The following is a 20719-nucleotide window of genomic DNA, read 5'->3' on the forward strand; positions in this document are numbered from 1 at the left end:
TTAAGGTTTGCAGTTTACTTTGAAATGTAATGTCGAGTTGATAGCTGACTAGGATGTGACCAAAATAATGATAACAAAGGTTACTTGTAAAGCAAGATGATTGGTTTATAGGTATTCATTATAAAAGTTCTCAAGTTTGCTGTGTACTTGAAATTTTAATAATGAAATATTGAGGGAAAAGCAGTGAGTTAAAAATCTCACTCAGACCCTATACTATAATTTACTGAATGAGCATTCCACTGACTGAAGAGCATTCTCTCTTCCTTAAGGAACACATTCTCTTTTAGATAATACCCTCAGACTCTAGCATGTGGCACTGCTGAGAGCTTCTGTGTTCCATGGAGAGTGACTTTCCTAGTGATGAAGCAGATTCTAATCAGGGTAAGATCCAGATATAACAGCAGCTGCCTCCACCGCCTTTCCTGTAGGTCCTTCAACACAATGGCAGGGAATTCCTATGAGGATCTCTAGGTACGCTTCAAACCCCCCCTCATCTTACAGCCTTCTTTCAGTCAGAGACCTTCCTGTCTGAAGCATTTCCGGCCCTGTGTCCCTTAGCTTGGAGGACTCAGCTCAGCCTGGGGAAGGGACAAGACTTGAGGTCATTAAAACCCTCCTGGCTTCCTTGATGCAAGGCTAAGCACCTCTCTTCCTGGGCTTCCAAATGTTTGAGGAAACCTTTTTCTAGGTCTTCAACAAGGAGGAAAAACCCTGGCATGCAGGATTATTGTCACAGTCACTTGGCAGAGGTAGAGGAAAGATTTGTTTAATTTAGCAATGGGTTTTATTAGCCCAGACTCCAGATGAAATGAGATAATAGGGTCCACGTTGAAAGACATTTCAGAGTCCAGGGGTTCTCCTGAGCTCCTTAGTGGAACCATGCATACCAATGAAAGGATCGGACGAGTCCAACCAGCACATCACAGCTCCAGTCATCAACAACCACATAATCTTGCTGATCAACGGAAAGACTGAGAGAGAATTAAAAAGCTAGCAGGACAGGAAAACGTGGGTGGGTACAAGGTGTTACTTCTAAGCTGGCTCTCAGCTGCTTCTTGCCACTGTTTCCTCAGCTGAACACGGTACGTTGTCATCATACAGCAGGGGGCGGAAAGCCAGCCTAACCAACCACCTGCCCCTGCTGGAAGAAAATGCTTTGTGTACACTTTAACTCTGCCAAGGCCTTCACCCTTGACCATTGTGAGCTCTAGGGCGTGAGCAGGAAGAGGAAGAAGAGAAAAGAGGAAGTGCTCATCACCAGGCTTAAAAGAAGGCTTCCTGGCGTGGGAGTTGGGGAAGAGAAAGTGGAAGAACTAGCGCCAGCCTGCTTCCATGCATGGCTGCCTGTTCAGACTTGCTTTCCCGGGGCACAAAGACAAAACTCACTGTTTCCTGACACTGGGCTATATTGCAGGAACTGAGGGAGGCTGCCAGGACCAAATCTCTCCAGAATAGCTTATACCCAACACTCCAAGATCCTGCTCCCCACTGTCTACCCTGGCCAACCATGGAGGAGGGCCAGGCTAGGCCTCTTCAAATGATGGCACCCCTGCATCACAACAGAAGGGCACAGGCACTATTCCTGGAAGGTGTCTTCATCCTGTAGAAGGCCTCCCGTGCCCGGCACTTTCCGTTCTATGGCTCCTTTTCCACTTTTAAGCCTCGTAGCAGTAGGATCATGCCAGGAAAAACACATGATGCTATAGCAAGCTGGAACCAATGGCTTGACTTTGGGTCCTGCCCAAGCTGAGTCTCTTGGCAGAGACTGGTGTGGTAGCCTGCTCTTTTCTATGGCCTTTTTCTATGGCATTTCCTAACTAGGGGAGAAACTACAGATAAGTTTTTACAACAGATACAAGTCAATGGAGCTCTGTAGGTCACCACTTTATACACTTCTTCATTCCATATTTTGCTCCAGAGAGGAAATTATTTTATATCTAGGTCACTCTAGAAGATGTGGGAGCCAAGAGCAGCTGATTGTGGTGGTGGCTGCCACCAAATACTTTATATTTGTTGTCTGTAATGACGCTATAGAACAGCAATGAGGTCTGGAGAGATAGTTCAGCAGTTAAGAGCACTAGCTGTTCTTCCAGAAGAACTAAGTTTAGTTACCATTACCCACATGGACGCTTACAACTCCAGTTCCAGGGAATCCAACACCCTCTTCTATGCTCTGCTGGCATGAAGCACATCACAGTACACAGACATACATGTAGGCAAAACACCCATACACATGAAATAAAATAACATTTTACTTGTAAAATTTACTTGTTTCAGAGCAGAGATGAAAGTGATTTCATTCTCGGCAGCAGAGGCAGCATTCTGGGTTAGAGAGAAATGACCTTAGGCTGGGGAGATGAATACTAGTTTTTGGAAGAGGCAGCATTTACACCAGGGATGAAAGATGTGGGCATTCAAAGATGAAAGGCAAAAAGAAGACTGCCAGCTTGGAAGCCATGAACAAATGAGGCTACCGCACAGATGCCCTGTCAAGCCCTCCCCCCCCATTTTTTTTTTCTGTCTTCAGTCATGCGATCACTTACTAGTGAAGAAATGCCCTTATTTGCTATTATATATTTTGCCTTGGTTGGTATTTCACCCCCAGAGGAGTGGATTGATCTGTATGTGCCAAACTGGAGGTTGCCATTTGGTGTCGCAAATATAGATTTTGGAACCCTCAGAGGCAGAGCCCACTTCACAGGCAGCATGCAGGATTGCACGTGATCACATTTTTTCCACAGAGGATTCAGGGTTTTATTAGTCCTCCTTGAGGGCGTACGTGTTGGGGACAATAGAACAACACTTGATGACAGCCCACTTGGACACACTAGAACACTCCAAACATGCTAGAGGACTGAACAACTGAAATAGAAAAGACCAGGTTACCAGCAGTAAAGCGGTTTGCTTCAGAGGAGAGTTTACCCTGAGGAGATAGTTCAGTGGCTAAAGAACCTGCTGTGGAAATGTGACTGCCTGAGTTCGTGGCCCTAGGATCCATGGAGAAAGCCGGGCACAGCAGTGTGTGCCTGGTACCCCAGTTCTCAGAGGCAGAGTGCAGAGACAGGAGGATCCTGGGGGCCTGATGATCAGCCAGTAGAGCCAAAATGGTGAGCCCCAGGATTAATTAGAGACCCTGTCTCAAAAAAATATGGTTGAGAGCAATACTGGAATTCAAAGTCTATCTCTGGCCTTCACACTCACATACACTACACACACACACACACACACACACACACACACACACAGGAATTACAGTTTGGCAAAAAGGAGCAAGGGTATGAGATACAGGGTCATGTGTCAAGAGAGAGGAATCTTTGTGTATTTACAAAGACACACAGCATGCAGCATTGTCTTCATTGACATGCATGGGCTAAAGAGTAATTTTATACTTGCCCTCACTAGTCTGTGTGTAACATACATAAGAAAAGTCAGAAGCTTTGTGAGCCTTCAAGATTGCATGCAAGTGTCTGTGATCACGAATTGCCCCGGGCTTTTGACCACCTTTGTTTGTTTTCCTTTAGGTGTCCTCCCATTTGTCAGTTTGCCTTTTGGATTTTGGCCCCTATCCAACCACACTGCATTCATTAGGCGGGCTTTGCTGACATGCCCCCACCCCCCATTACAGATGCTGAGCTTACATCCTGAGACCACACCATGTTTTGTGTCGCACCTCACAGCATTCCTAGTCCATTTTCTGAAGGCCAGCCCTCGTCTCTTCTTTTCCGTAACCAGTAACGGATACTCCGTTCCCAAAGAGAAGGCCGTACATTTATTTCAGTGAAATTGCACCCTACAAGACACATAGGATCTTCTGGTAACCTCTTAATATATGCAATCTTTGACTTTTACTAGAATATACGTAGGATTTGTCTCAACATATTAGCCAAATAGAGATTCATTTGATTATCACAGTTGTTTGGTCTACTGTAAAACTCCTCTCTGCAGCTGCCAACCTAATCACAGTTTATGCCCTATGCTCTTCCCTGCTTTCCCCTTCATATACACATAAACTCATAGTGTGCCACAGCTACTCGTTTTATGACCTTTTGCCTCCCTTAGGTGTGTTAAGGTTTTTTTTGGGGGGGGCGATGGGATTATTTTCTTCCCTACTGGGCTCCATGTTTATTATGGCTGAATACAGCACATCCTCACTTACCTCAGTAAAAATGTTGACCATAATATGGGCAAAGCCGGATTCAGTGGGACCTGCTAGAGGTCGCTGGCCCTAACAGATTGCTAAGGATCATTTGATGACTTACAAACCCACTTAACGCTATCAGCACCCAGCCTTAGTCATCCTCACTTTATACAGCAGGGTATCAAGAGAGTTGATCACACTTTTTGCCACAATTAGATATCTCATCATGGAGATGGGCCTCTCATCTATCAGTCTGGAACGTCTCCTCCCCACCCCCAAAGGAAACGGGCTCCACCTGATCTGTGTTATCTCTCTGCCTCTTGCTAACTGCACACAGATTATCCTTGTGATGTCTCTTCTGAAATTCTGCTCCAAGACAGCATTTTAATCAGTGGCCTTTCCAAATCCTGTAACTACCTGCCAGGAAGTCCTTCCAGACACAGTGTCCCTTGGCCCAGGCTCAGGACCTTGTTCCTGAGGCGACAGGCACATGGCACCAGGAGTCAGACAGCTTAGGTTCAAAGACACTGCTTCATCAAGTATTAGAATATTGTGGGTTTGTTTTTGTTTTTGTTTTTTTCTAGTTCTCAACATCTATAGTCTATAAAGATGATAACATAACATTCAAAATATGATACTTTATATATTGCTATGTGATCACATCCTTTTGGCTCTGCATCTTGTTGCTATACATAGACAAAAAAAAGATCCTAGATTTGCCAGACAAGGTGACACAGGCCTTTAATCATCCCAGCACTTGGGAGGCAAAGGCAGGCGGATCTCTAAGTTCGGGGCCAGCTTGATCTACAGAGCAAGTTCCAGGACAGCCAGGGCTATACAGAGGAACCCTGTCTTGAAAATCCAAACCAACCAACCAAACAAACAAACAAAAATCCTAGATTTGGAGTTTTATTTATTTTCTTTAATTTTAGTGTAGGTCTGTTTCATTTTCATCCCAGATTTACCCCAGTAGCCTCCTAACTGGCTCCAGGCCTCTCATCTCATGCTTTTCCACTTTAGGACTTTCCAGAATTAGGCCTCTCAGGCATGATTAATGGGAGCCTGTGAGAGGCACATCTACACTTCTCGGGCCCCTTTCAAAACCTACCAAGTCAGAATCCACATGTCCACGGGGCCTGCAAGTGACTACATTCAAGCTTGAAACACAGTCTCCTCTCTTATGCCATACCACTCCCCACTGAAGGAGCATCCTTAAAATTCACGTGAACTGTCCCCCAAACTATCCCTGTCAGGAATGAACCACCTCAACTTTCAGATGAGATGCTTTTGACATTGTTGGCTGAGAGGCAACGTGTCAAGTTACTTTAGAGCAGCTATAAAAATAATCAAGATTCAATTAGAGACTCCCTTCTAGCAGCAGCCAAGTGTACTGTTCCTCAGTGGTAAGAGGGCATTCGGGAAGCATGCGTGATGGGCTGAGTCCCTCTTCCTTATTTTGTACTTATTATGACTTAGACACCATGACAAGCATTTTTCTTCTTAATTTAATTCTTACCATAATCTGTTTAGACAGATATTTTTGTCTTTATTTAACATATGAAAAAAAAACCCCAAAACAAAACTGAAAGCCAAATTCACAGATGTCCAGATTCACAAAACTGATGGTGTAGACTACAGCATTTGAAATACAGAAGCCGAGACAGGTAGTTCAATCCTAAGAAGCCAGGGAACCTGGGGTTGGGGGGAGGTACTGATACTCTCTCAGATGACATCTAGTTTTCTTCTCACACATGGCCTCATCATCACCAGTGTCCATGTGCCCAGATCATCTAGTTTTCTTCTCACACATGGCCTCATCATCACCAGTGTCCATGTGTTTGGAACATGTCCCAGGCCTTGGGAAGGAGGAAAGGAAAGGGGAAGGGCGTTCAGTTTCTTATGAAAGCATAATCCGAAGTTCTACCTACCTGTCATTTCCGCTTACACTCTGTTAATCAAAGCCTGCACACATGGCCATATACAGTTGCAAAAAGGCAAAGAAATGTAGGAACTTGGAAGTTATTTACTAGAAAGAAAAGGGGGAATAACTAACAAGAGAAACTAGTAGTTCTGGCCCAACGCCTAACTCAAGGATGAGGTTCAAAACCTGCCGCCAAAATTTGCAGTCTTTTTATATAATAGACTGTCAATAGACATTGAACTGAGATCTACTAAGATATATGTGTAAGCTTTTTTTATGGCTTGGAGTCATTTATTCCTTTTTTTTTTTTTCGCTTCCTTGACTACCAAAGTGACCCTGTGACAGCTTATTTTATTAAAGATACTTTTTCTTATGAAACAGGACACATATCATATCAGTTGAGCAGAAACCTTATAATAAAATAATCCACCGATTGTTTTCTAGGCTTTATAATGAAACTTATTTTTTACATTTTGACAGGTGTTGTGTGTTTGTTTGTGGGTGTGGGTGTGTCCACGTGCACCCGTGTGTTGTGCATGTACTTGTTAGCACATACATGTGGAGGTCAGAGAATGTCTTATAAGAGTTGGTTCTACCCTTTCCTTTCATCATCTGGGTCTTGAGGATCAAACTCAGGCCATCACGGTCTGAATTTTTTATTTTATTCCAAATACCTGCTGATTTATTTTGTGTGCCAGATAACCAATTCACATATCCATTGATAAGCACTTGTATATATTTGTATATATACAAATAAGTATATATTTGGATATATACTTCCAAATAATATACACTTATGTGTATATATGCATGCATGCATATTCGACAAAATGATTTGACACAAATCATTTTTATCAAACAATCACGGTCTTTACAAGAGACATTTGTCTTAGGAGAATGTCATTGATCCAAGCACTTCAAACATTTAATTTTTTCTGGAGTGTGGGTCACCTTGTGCGCGATAATTCTTCATGACGGCGCCACCAAACATCCAGAGACACAGCAATATTTATCTCTCCTGCATGTGGGCCTGGGCAGCTAGCTCTTGTCCAGGCACTCTTTGACTCTCCTGATGTAGCTGACTAGTTTGAACCTGTTTTCCTCTGGCTATGGCAGAAGTGTAAGATGGAAATACTTGAGGCCTAGGCTGGGAACTGGCATAAGCCAAAACAAACCATGTAGCCAAACCCATCGTCAAAAGCCAGCAAAAACGCACCATACCTTCAGCTAAAGAAAATACAGTCACATGATAAAGGGCAGAAGAACACTCAGTAAGGAGTTGGGACCCGTAAAACAGCTCACCATCGCTTGCCCCAGCAATTTGTTTTGAATATTTGTCATAATAGTAACTATTTTAAGGGTAGGTTTGATTTTTTAACAGCTAAGTTATGTATAAAATGAGAGAGTTAGGGTAGGTTAATCATTGAGCAGAGAGGTAACTATTTAACCATGTCATATAAAATAATCTTATTTCCGGAAGAATTTATTTAAGAATATAGTATTTAGTGGCATAGTATTTGAAATAATTCTCTTTCCTAGATAATTGTCTTTCACTTTGGGATGATTAAGACTCATTTAAACATGTGGCTCCAAAAAATGTTTTTTGTTGGTTTTTTGAGGCAGAATCTCTGTATGTAACCCTGGCTATCCCAGAACTCACTATGTAGACCAGGCTGGCCCCAAACTCATAGATATCTGCTTGTCTCTGCCTCCCAGGAGCTGGGATTAAAAAGACATGTGCCACCATGCCTAGATTTCTAAAAATATTTTTAATAATAAATTTGATGAATTGTTAAGTCAGCTGTCAAGTTAGAGAGGGAACCAGAGGAGGTCCGTGTTAAACTTTTGTCTAACTCTGGAAAATATGCTCTCTGTACAGGTTCTCATTGCCAAGTCCCCTCTGGCGCCCTTCACCTCCTTTGTCTACACCATCAAGGGCGAAGGCCTGGTTCTTCAAGGTAAGAGCCTTCAGTTAAACCATTTCTGGAAGCATGTTCTTCTCAGTGCTTCCCAGAGCCCCTGGCAGATACTGCTTGGGTCTTCTCAGATGCTAGCTCAGGACAACCCAAAGAGGCCCAGGCTGGTTAGCCAATGACAGTTATTTGACTCTGATAAGATCAAGAGATTTGGCCTGCAGAACAAGAATTTGACCAACAAATGAAGGAGGAAGAACTACAGGACTTTAATAGCAGAATGGACAGGCTGGGGCTGTCCTCAGTGGTAGAGCACTCATATACATTTTTGCATTATAGCAAACAAAACAAAAAGAAAAACAAACAGAAACCTTCCAAGTGGGACAGCAACAACACCCCCCCCCCCAAAAAAAAATGAGGGCTCAATTCCTTAAGTGATTCTGTAGACCAATTTGAAGTATGACCACAGAGTCTTGATAATAATCTTTTTTGCTTATGTGTGTGTGTGTGTGTGTGTGTGTGTGTGTGTGTGTATTTTTATGTGTGCCTGTGTGTATTGAAACCTGAGGTTGACAGGTGCCTTCCTCCATTACTGTCTACCTTATGTTTGAGGCTGGATCTCTTGCCAAATTCGGACTTCTCCCTTTTGGCTGGTATGGCTAGCCACCTTGCCTCAGGGGATCTTCTGACTACCTCAGCTGTCACCACCACCTTTCCACATGGGGTCTGGAGTTCTGAACTCTAGTCATCATACTTTCTCTCCGGAGTAGGCTCCCCAGCCCCATCAATGGGGTTTTTAATTATCTAAGTTTGGTTTTAAATACTTGAAATAGTCTCCTCTAAAGCAGGTGTTTGTTCTCAGGGGAATGTCTGGAACACTTCTGATGGTTTGTGAGAACTTGCCCCTACCATCTCCTTTCCGGATGCTATGGTGTGAACTGTGCAAAGTTGTCTGTGCCAGCATGACAAAAATCTCCCTCTGAGCCCACAACCTGCAGAGCTGGGGGGGGGGGGCTCCTGAACCTCCACTTCCCTGTGCTGAAGTCTCAGAGACACTTCTAGCTTATGATTTGTGATATCGTGGTCCTGGGACTTGAAAGGAGCCAGGTTCTTATTCAAAGCAGAACTCCACTGGGCCACAACCTGAAACTCACTGATGAGTGGTGGTTCAACCCCAGATGCTTGGTACCCTGGTTAGAAGAGGCTCTTGATGTTCGCAGGTCTTTCTGGAGAGTAGTTAATATGCAAAGGGAAATTCAAGACTTAGACCTCTGTCTCTCCAGATCAGTGTCTGAAACTGCTCTATGGAGTCAGAAGTGTCCAGAATTCACGTCTGTTCCCCACTGTCAGGCCAGAGACCCCGCCCACAGGAATTCATAGGTGAACATCTGCCCTGAACCGTAAAGAGCCTCCTGCCACTGCTTTGCAAGGGAGGAATGTCTGCCCTGCAGGGTTTTATGAACTCAGGTTTTACCCCAGGTTTGTAAAACAGGGCAGTTTCTCCAATGTCTCCAAGGAGGTTCTGCACTGCAGAGACCCAGCATGGGCAGGATGGAGAGTTCATGCTTCTGGATGAGGGCTAGGCTGTAGCCCTCCCTTTCCTTCCCCCTCTAAACCGTCTGCTTCTTAATGGACTCTCAAGCAGTGTATTTGTTTGGTGCAGCTGAGCTCCACAGCGGGAGGCTCTCAGGTCCACAGAAATTTGGGGTAAGAACCGCTGACCTTTGGCTCTTAGCCTTTGGCTTCTGCTATCCGAGTTCCTTGGTAAATATTTTTTTTTAACAATTGCAAATACTGTTTTCTGACAAAGAAGCAGAGATTTTAAGACCAGATTAAGCAAAGCAAACAGCAGGCCCCTTTGTTACATACTCTCTAAGGGTGTATAACTAATAAGTAGTCAGAAAGCTGGGTTTATATTTACCCAGCGCACAGTGCGGGTGTTGAGAGCCTCATTTTTAGAGGCTGTCTTAAAAGATTAGTAGCCTAGTAAGTAGAAAATGTAGATGAAGATTTCAGAAAGCCTATGGAAGATGGCAAGCTAAATTCAGGGAGAAAAGAATCCCTTCTGCACAGATAGCTTGTACTGAAAGCCTCGCTGTGAAGCCCCCTAAGCTTGTCTACAGTGGGTAACATCGCGGTGTTCGCAAGGACCAGATTCATTCCTAAGGTCATGATCCAGATGAGGAGAGGAATTCAGAGAAGAGTAGAAGCTGAGTGGAGGGCAAAACCCAACAGTAAGGGCCTCACAAGCCCAAGGAACTGAGTGAATTTAAGTTCCAAAAACTACATTAGAGAGAGGAAAAACCAACCAACCAAACAAACAAACAAAAACAGATGTCATGGTGCATACCTGTAATCACAGCAATCCTACGAAGAGTTGAGAGGCAAAGGCAGGAGAGTCACCCCAAAGTTGGGCTAGCCTGGAGTATATAAGTATATAAGTATATAAGTATATAAGCCTGGAGTATATAAGTATATAAGTATATATAGCCTGGAGTATATAAGTATATAAGCAATCACACCAAGTGAGACGCTGGTGTAGAGAGGCTAAAAAGAGGCTTTGGTGGTTAGAAGTGATCTCTACTTTTGCAGAGGACCCAGGTGTGATTCCCAGCGTCCACTGCAGCTCACACCCATCTGTAACTCCAGTCCCAGGGGATCCAGTGCCTCTTGTGGCCTCCTTTGCTGCAAGGCACATATGTGTTGCACATACATACATGCAGGCAAACCACTCTTACACATAAAATAGAACCTAAAAAGAAAAAAATAAACCAAGGTGGAAGAAGAGAACAAGTCTTAAAAATTGTCCTCTGACTTCCACGTCCATGCTATGTCATACGTGTGCACATAATAACAATAACAATAATAATATAGCAAATAATAACTACAGAGGAAGCTAGAAACCAGCAAAGAAAGCATGTTACTGAAAAGGATGGACCTGAATCAATGTATCCAAGAAAGGAAAAAAAAAAATGCAAGAAAATGTTATAATGCAAAGTCCCCAACCAATAAAAACATGCTCGAAGGAGGGGCTCCAAACCTTTCTCTCATTTCTGCTCCCCAAGAAGCACTTTCCTTTCCGAGGGAACCCTGCTTCCCCTTTCAACAATGCCTCTGAACACAACCTCACATGCCCTGACATCTTGTCATGTCCTTCCAAGTGTTCTGAGGAGTGAGAGACAGGAGCTGTGCTCCCCAGAAAAATCAAGCCTCTTTTATTGAAGCAAACGCTTGGTTTTCAGTTCCAGTTCTGCTGTGACGTTGAGAAAAGTCTCTCTTGGCCCCTAGCTTCAAGAACCATACAGTAACCTGCTAGCAGGCTCTAATGAAACTGATAGCTCATAACCAGCATAACCTGAGTTTCTTCCTCAGGAAGAAAGGGAGGTGGAGAGAGAAGAGCAGAAGGGGAATAGGAAAATATCAGGTTACGTCACATGCATTGGATCCTTTCATGTGATATGTAGCCCTTATGTGTGCATATATGAACATGGTGAGTTTATGGATCTACATCACAGGGACCTGTGGCTTGGACTGCAATAAGCAGCCTGAGCAATCTCTAGAGGCCTCCAGACTTCTGCTTTTCCGCTTCTCCTGGGAGGCCACATACTTCTCTTCTTTCTCAGTACATATTCCCTTGAGATCACCACTGCCTGAAACACACAAGCTTACTTTCAGCCCCTGAAGGGGTGCCGAGCGTGCTGAAAGACCTGCATAGTCCTCAGGTTTAAATCCTTGCTCTCTGAGTAATAAACCTAGAGACCAGCAGTTAAGGTTTCTTGGCGGGAGGGGCTGCTCTGGCTAGACAGCCAGGCTGCGACTGACAGTTCATGCCTGCAGGACACAGAGGAGGGTGGTGGGAAGGTTATCTAGGAGGCTGAGGCAGGTCCTGGGCTGCCACTGAGAGAAGCAGGTGCCATTGTAGTGTCGCGTCAGTCTCTGGGAGGGGTGGTGGGAAAGTGCGGTTAGCCCCTACACACTGCTCTGGGGGTGGAGCTGTTAGTGACCGTGGGAATGGTCCCTTGGTGCCTTTTATCCCTCTGCAAACCCCAAGATTCCTAATACCTGAAGCTTTCTGAGTGCACAGCCGAGGGAGGGAATGAAAGGTGAGGGCAAGATGTGATTTACCAAGCTCCACAGGCCATTCCCCTCACTGGTTCTCAAGGATTAGGATGCTGAGAGCAACTGGGGGCGCTGACACCAGTCCCTCCCCTTTGTTCACTGGGGTGGGAGGGACAATGAAAGGGCAGGCTGGAAAGACCAAGGGGCTGGCTAGAGATTTCTCAAGCTGCTTTTTGAAACACTTGAAGGAGCCAGTCCGTGCTATTGTTGTCGCAAAATAAAAAGCGGAACTATTCTCCTTTGGCAAAAAAGAAAAAAGAAAGAAAGAAAGAAAGAAAAGTAAAAGAAAGAAAACCACCCTCCCAGGCATCTTCAGGAGGCTACTGGACGGAAGCTATTAACATGGTAATACCATCCTGTTTGCATCTTCTTTGTCTGCCCAGCATTTGTCTGGGAGTCTGCCTCCTCATGCCTAGGCCCTAGAGCCTGGAAATACTTAGGCCCCAAAGGAGAGGGAGCCGAGCCCACAGTGGCCACCAGCTTCCACAAGCCCTGTTCTCTATCAAGGGCCAGGTGGACTTAGAGGGAGAGTTCAGGCCTTTGTTCAACGGGAGTGAGGATGTTGGGAATAGAAAGGAACCGTGAATCTCATTTTCCTTTAACCCTCCATGGAAGCTTCAGTACCTACCAAGCGGAAAAGCTTGCTGAGGGCTGAGTGAGGCAGAGAGGTGTCAGAACTGATGGCTAGGAAAAAGCAGTTGATTTGAGGGATGGATAGAGCACCGGCTACAAAGGGGAAGGGAGAATTTTCAGGGAACTCCAACTTGACCCACGTTCTCTGCTCATGCCTATTGTCTTAGTGAGCTTCAAATGTGTCACCAAGAACAGAGCTCAAACTCGGAGATGGGAAGTGGCCAGGTGTGTTGCTGATGCTGGGGGTAGAAGGGGCCCTGCAGGGTGGGAGAAGCCAGCTGGCCCTCCAAGAGCCAGCCCTGTTTTCTTGGGGCCTATGACTGGATGAAGGAAGGAGCTGGCCCAGAGACAGGAGAGGACAGAATAGGCCTGGTGTTTACTGCTTTGCCTTGCATTCTCCTTTCCTCAGGAATTCAGGGAGTGGTTGGAAAAGCAGAAAGCCAAGTTGTTTTAAGAAGACAGCTTCATTGCCTAGTGAGACAGAATTATGCATGTCTTCCATTGTTCTTACACCACCAGGGTCTAGCGTAACACGTTAGCTCTGGGCCCTGTGCTGTCTTGTACTAGTTTAGGTTTGAAGGAGCTGAGGTGGGGTGGGGCCCATGAGAGGAGACAGAACCATCTCAACACGGATCCTGAGAAGGAGCTAGACATAAGCTCCAGCCATTTACCAGACTCAGGTTGAACCAAAAAATAAAGAAGCTATTTCTTTTGAGATCTGGACAGCTGTGTCTCTGCTTTCTTGATCAGCTTTTACCATCAAAGATGCCTTGTTTGTGCACCTTTGGAAGCTTATGGGGAAAGACATTAATCTGCTCTACATGTTTGTCACAAACTTGGGTTAAACTCTCCAACCCCATTTTTCTTAGTACTAAGCCACCTGGGAGACAATATCCAAGAGTTCTTCCCCTTAGATCCTGCCATATGGGGTTTATTAGCCTTCATTTAGAATCAGTATTTCATCTAAATGTTTCTTTCTTTCTTTCTTTTCTCCTGGACATAAAGTGATCCAGAAAATTCTCAATCTTTTTTTATCCAGGTACGGAAGTGTCTGCATGGTAAATACATCCCACATACCTGGCACAGCCCAGCGTTCATGTGGAAGACTGGGCCAAGAGCCTTGGGGTTCTGTGGAGCAGGCAGCATTAATTCTCCTTCCAGAGGTCATAGGGAGGAAGGCACAGCTGGTTTGTTACTGTGTCCCTCATCCAGCAGGTCCTGGTGCAGCCTCAAGAGGCTTCCCCGCCCCCCAGGGTTCTTGGTGGCACAGCCCCACCTACCCAGTGCTCTTCTCTTTTGACATTTATTTCACATTCCCTTCCCCATATCGCCCTTCAACACTCACCCTCAGCTTGTTCCTTATTTCCTTCTGACCATGAGCTTCAAGGCTCAAGCCTGTAAAACCAGCCCTGAAGCCAGCCCCTCAAACCTCAGGGTTCACACTCAAAGTTCTCCAGGGTCATACCTCTTTCCCTGCCATTCCTGAATGCTTTTCTGTCTAGGTGTGAATCCGCATAGAATAACTTCTTCTGGGATACAGTCTAGAAATTGCATAAATGGTTAACATACACATTTCCCAACTTTTCTTTTGTCATTTAACATGTCTCTGTGATATACCTACGTTGACATTTATAACTCATGTTCTTTTACTTCAGGTAAACCATATCCACTGCATGCAATCCCACTCCCCTTTTTTATGGTCATTTTTATAAAGTTGTATTATTTTCATCTTATGGGAAGGTGTGTCTGTCTACTACATGTGTGCCTGGTGCCCGAGTTCAGCTTCCTCCCTGAAGACGGTCCCGCTTTACACTCCCTCTGAAAGTAGTAAACCAATTTCTACGCAGTTGCGTATTATCGTGAGGGTTTTTCGGATTTTCCTAGACTCTTTGTGCCTCTGTCAATTCCGCCTCGGGAATGCAAGCTTTCCTGTCCTCTGCTGAGACCTACACTGCACGTATGTGCTTCTGGCATCTACTTAGGTGCTTAATGATGAGAATAACTTCCCTGCATAAAGTTAGCTATACATGCATTTCCTACAAAACACTGAGGTCTCATTCACCACTCTTTCCTTCGAGTGAGGAAACAAGAGTTCCAACAGGGGAAGTATGTCCACTGCCTCCAGGGTGGGTTTGGAACCCTTTCCAAGCATTCGGCCTGACGTTTAAGAAACTCATGCCTCTGGGCCCTCCCCTGTCACAGCAAGCCGTGTAGCCGTTTACCTGAGCCTCTGTCGACATACTGCAGGCCAGTCCCAATTCTTAAATCTTGACACCCTAAGCTAAAAGATGCACCAGTTGTACTGATACAGGATCTCTTGGGAAATTCCAGACAGTGGTTGGGTTGTAGCCTTGCTGGGCTTAATCCCGGGGTTAAACAGCGCCGTACAGCGCCGAGAACTTGTGCTTTCTCACACACGGCTGTGGAGGGATGCAGCTCAGAGCCCGGCGATGGCTCAGCATCATGTCCTCCGTCCATCCAGGCAGCAGGGTCTGTGTTTGATAGGAAATAATGGCCACAGGGAAGGCATCCCTCTTCCTTTAAGGACAGTTACCTCGAACTACACCTGAAGCTTCTTGTATGGTGTGGGCCAAGCTTTAGATGAAATTCTCCACAAGAGAAGTTGAGAACGTTATTAAAATGAGTGGTCATATAACCAAGTAATCCAGGGGGCGCTGCTACCGTTTCTGGAAGGAATTTCAATGACACATCCCCTTCAGAGGCCAGTCACAGAGACTGCAGGTACATTAGTACAGATCCTAGGGCTGTTACAGCCTTGGGATGCAATGTAAATACTGAATGTATTTAAAAACAACAACAGCAACAACAGCTCTGCCTCCTCTTTGGTTTCAGAGACTGTAGCAGAAGAATAAGATACAGCAGTCAGTTACTCTGCCAAAAAATCCTGTCTCAACACCCCCCTCCCCCCATCTTTTAAGCAGGATCTTCAGTATGTGATTTACTAGAATGGAAGAACTTAAACTTGGGTCCAAAGTCACAGACTAAACACATTCTTTTCCCAAATGGTTTTTCTTTTTTCTGCCTACAATTTTTTTTTTTCTCTTTAAACATTGAACAAGATGTCAGTTGAAATAAGGCTAGAGAAGGAAAGCCTTTATTCTAAGACCTGGAATACACTTAGGCTGGCTGTGTGCGCCTCCTGTAGAATCTGGAAGTCATTCGCAGAGTTAATAATTTGCATTTGTTAAGATGCCCAGGTAATAATACCAAAAGATGTTAAATCAATTCGGGTTGTTGATTTTCTTTGTAAATCACTTCCAAAAGGACTTGGCGTTCCTTCTAGAATATGATTCAAGCTCCGTGACAGTTAGTTCAGTTCAGAGCATACTAGTTGGACACCTATTGTTTACAAAGCTAGGTGGCTCCAGATGCAGAGGACATAAGAAGGTAGGGGTAAAGTCCTTTTTTTTTTGATAAATTTAATCAAAAACAAACTGGCACCTGTTACAGAGGTTTAAACAATGGGGCTTGAAAGGGATAAAGAGATAGATTCTTCCCAGCTTGGGATGACTAGGCAAGGCGCCTGAGAGCACGCGGGACTTGAACTGGATTCAGCTGGTGAATACAGGCAAAACCCACATCCCATTGTCTCTTGTCAGGGGCCAATTTCTTTTGCTGTTTGAGGATAGATTTGGAGACACTGGGGAATGCTGATTAGTTCTATCACTAACGCTGATTAGGGGCAAATGTTGAATCGTGCTGACTAATGTGTTCTAAATGGATTGACTCAACAATAAAGGGAACACTGAGAGTCAAGAGTTCAGGTCCTGAATATCACCCATGTGATGAAATGCAAATCACATCACCCCTTCCTCCTTTCTTCTTCCTTTCTTTCTTTCTTCCTTCTTTCTCTCTCTCTCTCTCTCTCTCTCTTTCTCTTTCTCTTTCTCTCTTTCTGTCTTACTTTATTTTATTAGTCAATTAAAATATGTTCATCCCGAGAACCCAGTAAGTTACCTTAACTAGTAAGTGCTTTACAAACCTCGGGGGTGACGGAAATGCAGAGGAGCTACCAGGACAGGCTTATGCAACCCTTGTTTATTTCACAGTCCATGCCGAATCAGGCCGTCCTCCACATGCTGCTCAGTAGCCATGCGAAACCTCCATTTCCTCACATGTGCCACAAGAACCAACAAAGAGCAAGCCGCGCTTTCAAGGCTGACAGATAGAGGAGCTTTTGAGAAATCTTCCTTCTACCTACTGGGGAGGCTGAGCCTCTGGACAACAAATGTCACCACAAAACTAAGCGCTTGCACTGCACACATAGCTCTTTCTCTCTTTTGACATCTCCCCAGCTAGACCGCTTGAGAACCTGGCCTTCTACGTCCAGATGTTTACTGAATTCTGAAGCCCCCCCCCCCGCCCCCAAAGAGCCCAAATTCTTTTGTTACTCTTCAAATCATTTCCCACAGAGACTGACCAATGTCCTGAAGGAGCCCTTCAATAGGGAGGATAAATGAAGGCAGATGAAGACATGACCCCCTGAGGCTTGCTCGCAACCGCTCCAACAAAGGGCCAGAGGCGCAACCTTGTAAAGAGTGTTTTGGTCAGCAGTGTCCCTATGAGAGGCCAAGTCTCCCCTACAGGGCTGCTTTCAATGGCTCTCACCATAGTGGAAGTAGTAGGCATTTGTTAAGGGCTGTGGTGTGCTGGGTGTAGCATAGCACATCTAAATCATGGCTCCCAGCCTTTGTGAGGGTTTTTCTGAGGCCACAGATGGCAGCTGGCTTTCTCAGGGGAAACTTGGGGGTAACAGAAAAGCCAAAGAGGGGCTCCTGTGTCTTTGGATGATCCTTTCCCACCTCGTATAGACAGACTTCCCCTTTTGTATGTGGCTCTTGGCAGTCAAGCCAGAGTTGCTGGACCTTAACCCTGAGTGGGCCATTTCTGAGTGTCTCTGGGGCACGCAATGCTTGGGCTCTGGGAAGGGACTGCGGCCGCAGGAAGAGCTGTGTTTAGGTTACTGTGGGAATGCTACATTTCATGACAACATTTTCTTTTTAACTTTCCCTTTCTCTCTCTCTCTCTCTCTCTCTCTCTCTCTCTCTCTCTCTCTCTCTCTCTGTTTCTCTCTTTTTAGGCCAAGAAAGGCCATAGGGATACTGTGACCTTTGTCCAGAGCTGATGGGGGTGTGATTTGTGAAATGAAACAGGATGGTGCTGCTTGGAAAAAGGAAAACGGAAGCCAACATAATGAGGATTAATTGGTTGATTGCTGTTGAGATGGTAACAGTGATTTCAGACCCAGAAGGGAAGGTGAAGATGAAGAAGCCTTTGTCCTGACTCTAGATGCGGAGCCTGACGAGGGGCTCCACCGCCATGGGATGTCAGCAGCCATAAGAATAATTTGCACTTACATAGCACCTTTCAACCATGTACCTCAAAGCGGTTTAGCCACATTAATTAATTAAAGCCCACAATCCCCCTGGGGAGAGGAGGAGGAGGAGGGCTAACAAGATTTGTAATTACAGAAGGGAACATTTCCGAATAAAGTATTGTCCAGAGAATAAAAAGAAAAGGTGTACAAAGAATCGGGGTCTCCAAAGAGTAACTGATTCACAAATGAAACCATGAAACCTTCGGGGAAGCTGGAGGCGGGCATGGACGTGGGGGTCTGCTCTTGTGTCAGAGGGAGGTCGATGGCCTCAGAACTCACTGACAGGCTCAGATCCGACCCCGAAGCTGAGCGTGCATGGTATTGCTGTTGTCTGGAAGGGTCATTAGTGGCGTAACTATTGTAAGTATAAATTCACGTTCCGCTGGTGTACTGTGTGCAGACTTGCAGAACAAAGTGAGAGTCTTGCAGTATTTAATAGAGGATGAAGTGATTTCTTTAGCATTGAAGCCCAGAGCGCTAGACCACTCAATTAGCAAATAAATCAATTGGTGACCCATGGGGTAATTCAGTCCATTCCCTAGGATGCCGGGCCCACCGGCTTCTACTGCCCTGAGGGTCCTAGCTGAAGCATCAGATTGAGCTGGTTCAGTGGAATGTTTGGGGGCTTAAGCCCCTTCAAAGTCAAGTTTGGAATCTTCCCAGGCCTGGCAGGGTGGCTCAGCTGGTAAGGATGCCTGCCACTGAGCCTGATGATCTGAGCTCGGTCCTCAAAGCCTACACGTTGAAAGGAAAGAACCAGCTCCCCAGAGCTGTCCTCTGACCTCCACATATACACATTGTACACACAAAAGAGAGGGAAAGAAAGGAGGAATAAATGTAAAATTATTTTTACTGAGACATGGCTGGGAACTTGTTATACAGAACCGGCTGCCTGAATCCTTACTTTCTAGTACTGGGATTAAAGGCATATACCACTGTGCTATGCTATAAAATTACTTTTAACAGCAATCTTTCCAGCCTCTGGCACCCTGTCATCTAAGTTCTTAGTGACCCCCAACTGTAGAGTCACTTCATGCCTGCTCCCACTTCAGAGATTTGAAATGTCACAGGAGCTATGGCAAGGATCCTGTCTCATTCCCTGCCTCCTGTTGGTGCCCAACAGGGCGCTGTGCAAAAAGTGAGGTGACGGTGGTGAAAGACTGACTCTGCTAAACAAATTAACTGTTGAGCATATAACAATATAAAGTAATAGAACCCATGTTCCCCTCAACAAATAAGATTACAAGAAAACTCATCCTAGTAACTGTACTACAAAATACAATGAAGCCTTGTGGTGGATAATGTAGAGGCTCCGCGCTGCAGGGGATGGGAAAAGTGTCTTGCTATGCTAGAAGCATTTTCTTGAGGAGCCAGCAGGCATGCTGGGTATGAGGGTGCCAGGAGGATTTGTATAAGTCTGGAAGAAGCTGCCCTGGCGGACACTTTCCAGTTGAAGCCTCGTGCTTCCTCGGAGTGAGAGATATTTTGAGAACTTGTGCTTTCTCCGTAGAAGGCTTGTGCAGACGAAGCTGCATTTTGCAGTTGATTAAGTGTAAATTTCTGGTGCGTTCTTAGGATACGATTTGGCTAACTTAAGACAACTTAAGAGGAGTATTTGAGAAGATGAAGATGAGGTTTGATGTACGCTAGCCCCGTATATAAGGAAACGACAAAAGGAAGATTTATGCCCTCCCCCTCTCCCTTTTTCCTGAGCAGCTCATAAAACCTAGCCAGCTTTCCCCTGAAGTAGGTCATAAAGACTTCAGCTTAGAGGTGCCCTCCCTGGGCCCCGAGGAAAGGAATGCTCTTATCTCTCAAAGGCATAGGGATGAAGAGAAGAATATGAGCAAACAGACCAGCTGTATCTGCCCCCTAGTTTACTGCCATTAGATCATACCTGCTTATCCTCCAATCATCCTGCTGTCCACTCTCCTTAAAAAGATAAAAGATTAAAAAAAAAAAAACCTGCATGTTTTCCTGTTTCTCTGGGTCGCCCTTTCTGAGGACTCTGTGCCATATAAAACATATTAGATAAATGTGGATGCTTTTCTCTCATAAATCTGTCTTTTGTTGTAGAGGGCTCACCAGGGTCCTTGCCATGGGGGAAGGAAAAAGTACCAATGTTTCTTGCCTACAATTTCTGGCACCCAGCACAGAGAGGCTGTGACCTTCCCCTTGAGCTTAGAGATGACGTCCTTGGACAACTGACAGAAAGCCAGCAGCGTAAAAATTCCTACCAGGTCGGTCCTTCCAGATCTGTCTGCAATGCCTGCAGGTTGAGAGGAAGGTAGAGACTTCTTCCCACCCTTCCCAAATTGGTATCAACAGGACAACAACATGTGTTTGAATTGACTGCCTGGCCAAAACCAGCTGGGAGCTGTTACTCCATACCCCTTCTTTCTCCTTACTTGCCTTTTCAGATCCCCAGTAGTTGGCTTCACTTTCCACTTACTAGGGCACCCAAGTAATTCAGTTTTGCATATACAGGCAGCCATCTTTAGGCTGGAGAGCCACAAGAATATAGCTGCACTAACCTGTCCCTAGTGATGGCAGCTCTTAGGAGGGTCTTTCTATCTTCCCTTCTTACTTCCTTTCTT

The 20719-nt window shown here is 45.2% G+C and overlaps 1 protein-coding gene across 2 annotated transcripts in view; it reads left to right on the top strand.

The window, feature by feature from the left end:
* Nucleotides 1-20719, top strand: part of Rad51b (RAD51 paralog B) — a 523994-nt gene that overhangs the window by 492893 nt on the left and 10382 nt on the right. The window contains exons 11-12 of one of the 2 annotated variants that reach the window (XM_060387771.1): nucleotides 7939-8017; nucleotides 17826-18015. In XM_060387771.1, coding sequence (XP_060243754.1) covers nucleotides 7939-8017; nucleotides 17826-17842 — 96 coding nt within the window. In that variant the 3' untranslated portion in view covers nucleotides 17843-18015. Of the gene's footprint in view, nucleotides 1-7938; nucleotides 8018-17825; nucleotides 18016-20719 lie in introns of those variants that run through there. The other variant, XM_060387770.1, reaches the window with a different exon arrangement.

This window comes from Meriones unguiculatus, chromosome 7 (genome assembly GCF_030254825.1).
Source record: "Meriones unguiculatus strain TT.TT164.6M chromosome 7, Bangor_MerUng_6.1, whole genome shotgun sequence".
Taxonomy (NCBI): domain Eukaryota; kingdom Metazoa; phylum Chordata; class Mammalia; order Rodentia; family Muridae; genus Meriones; species Meriones unguiculatus.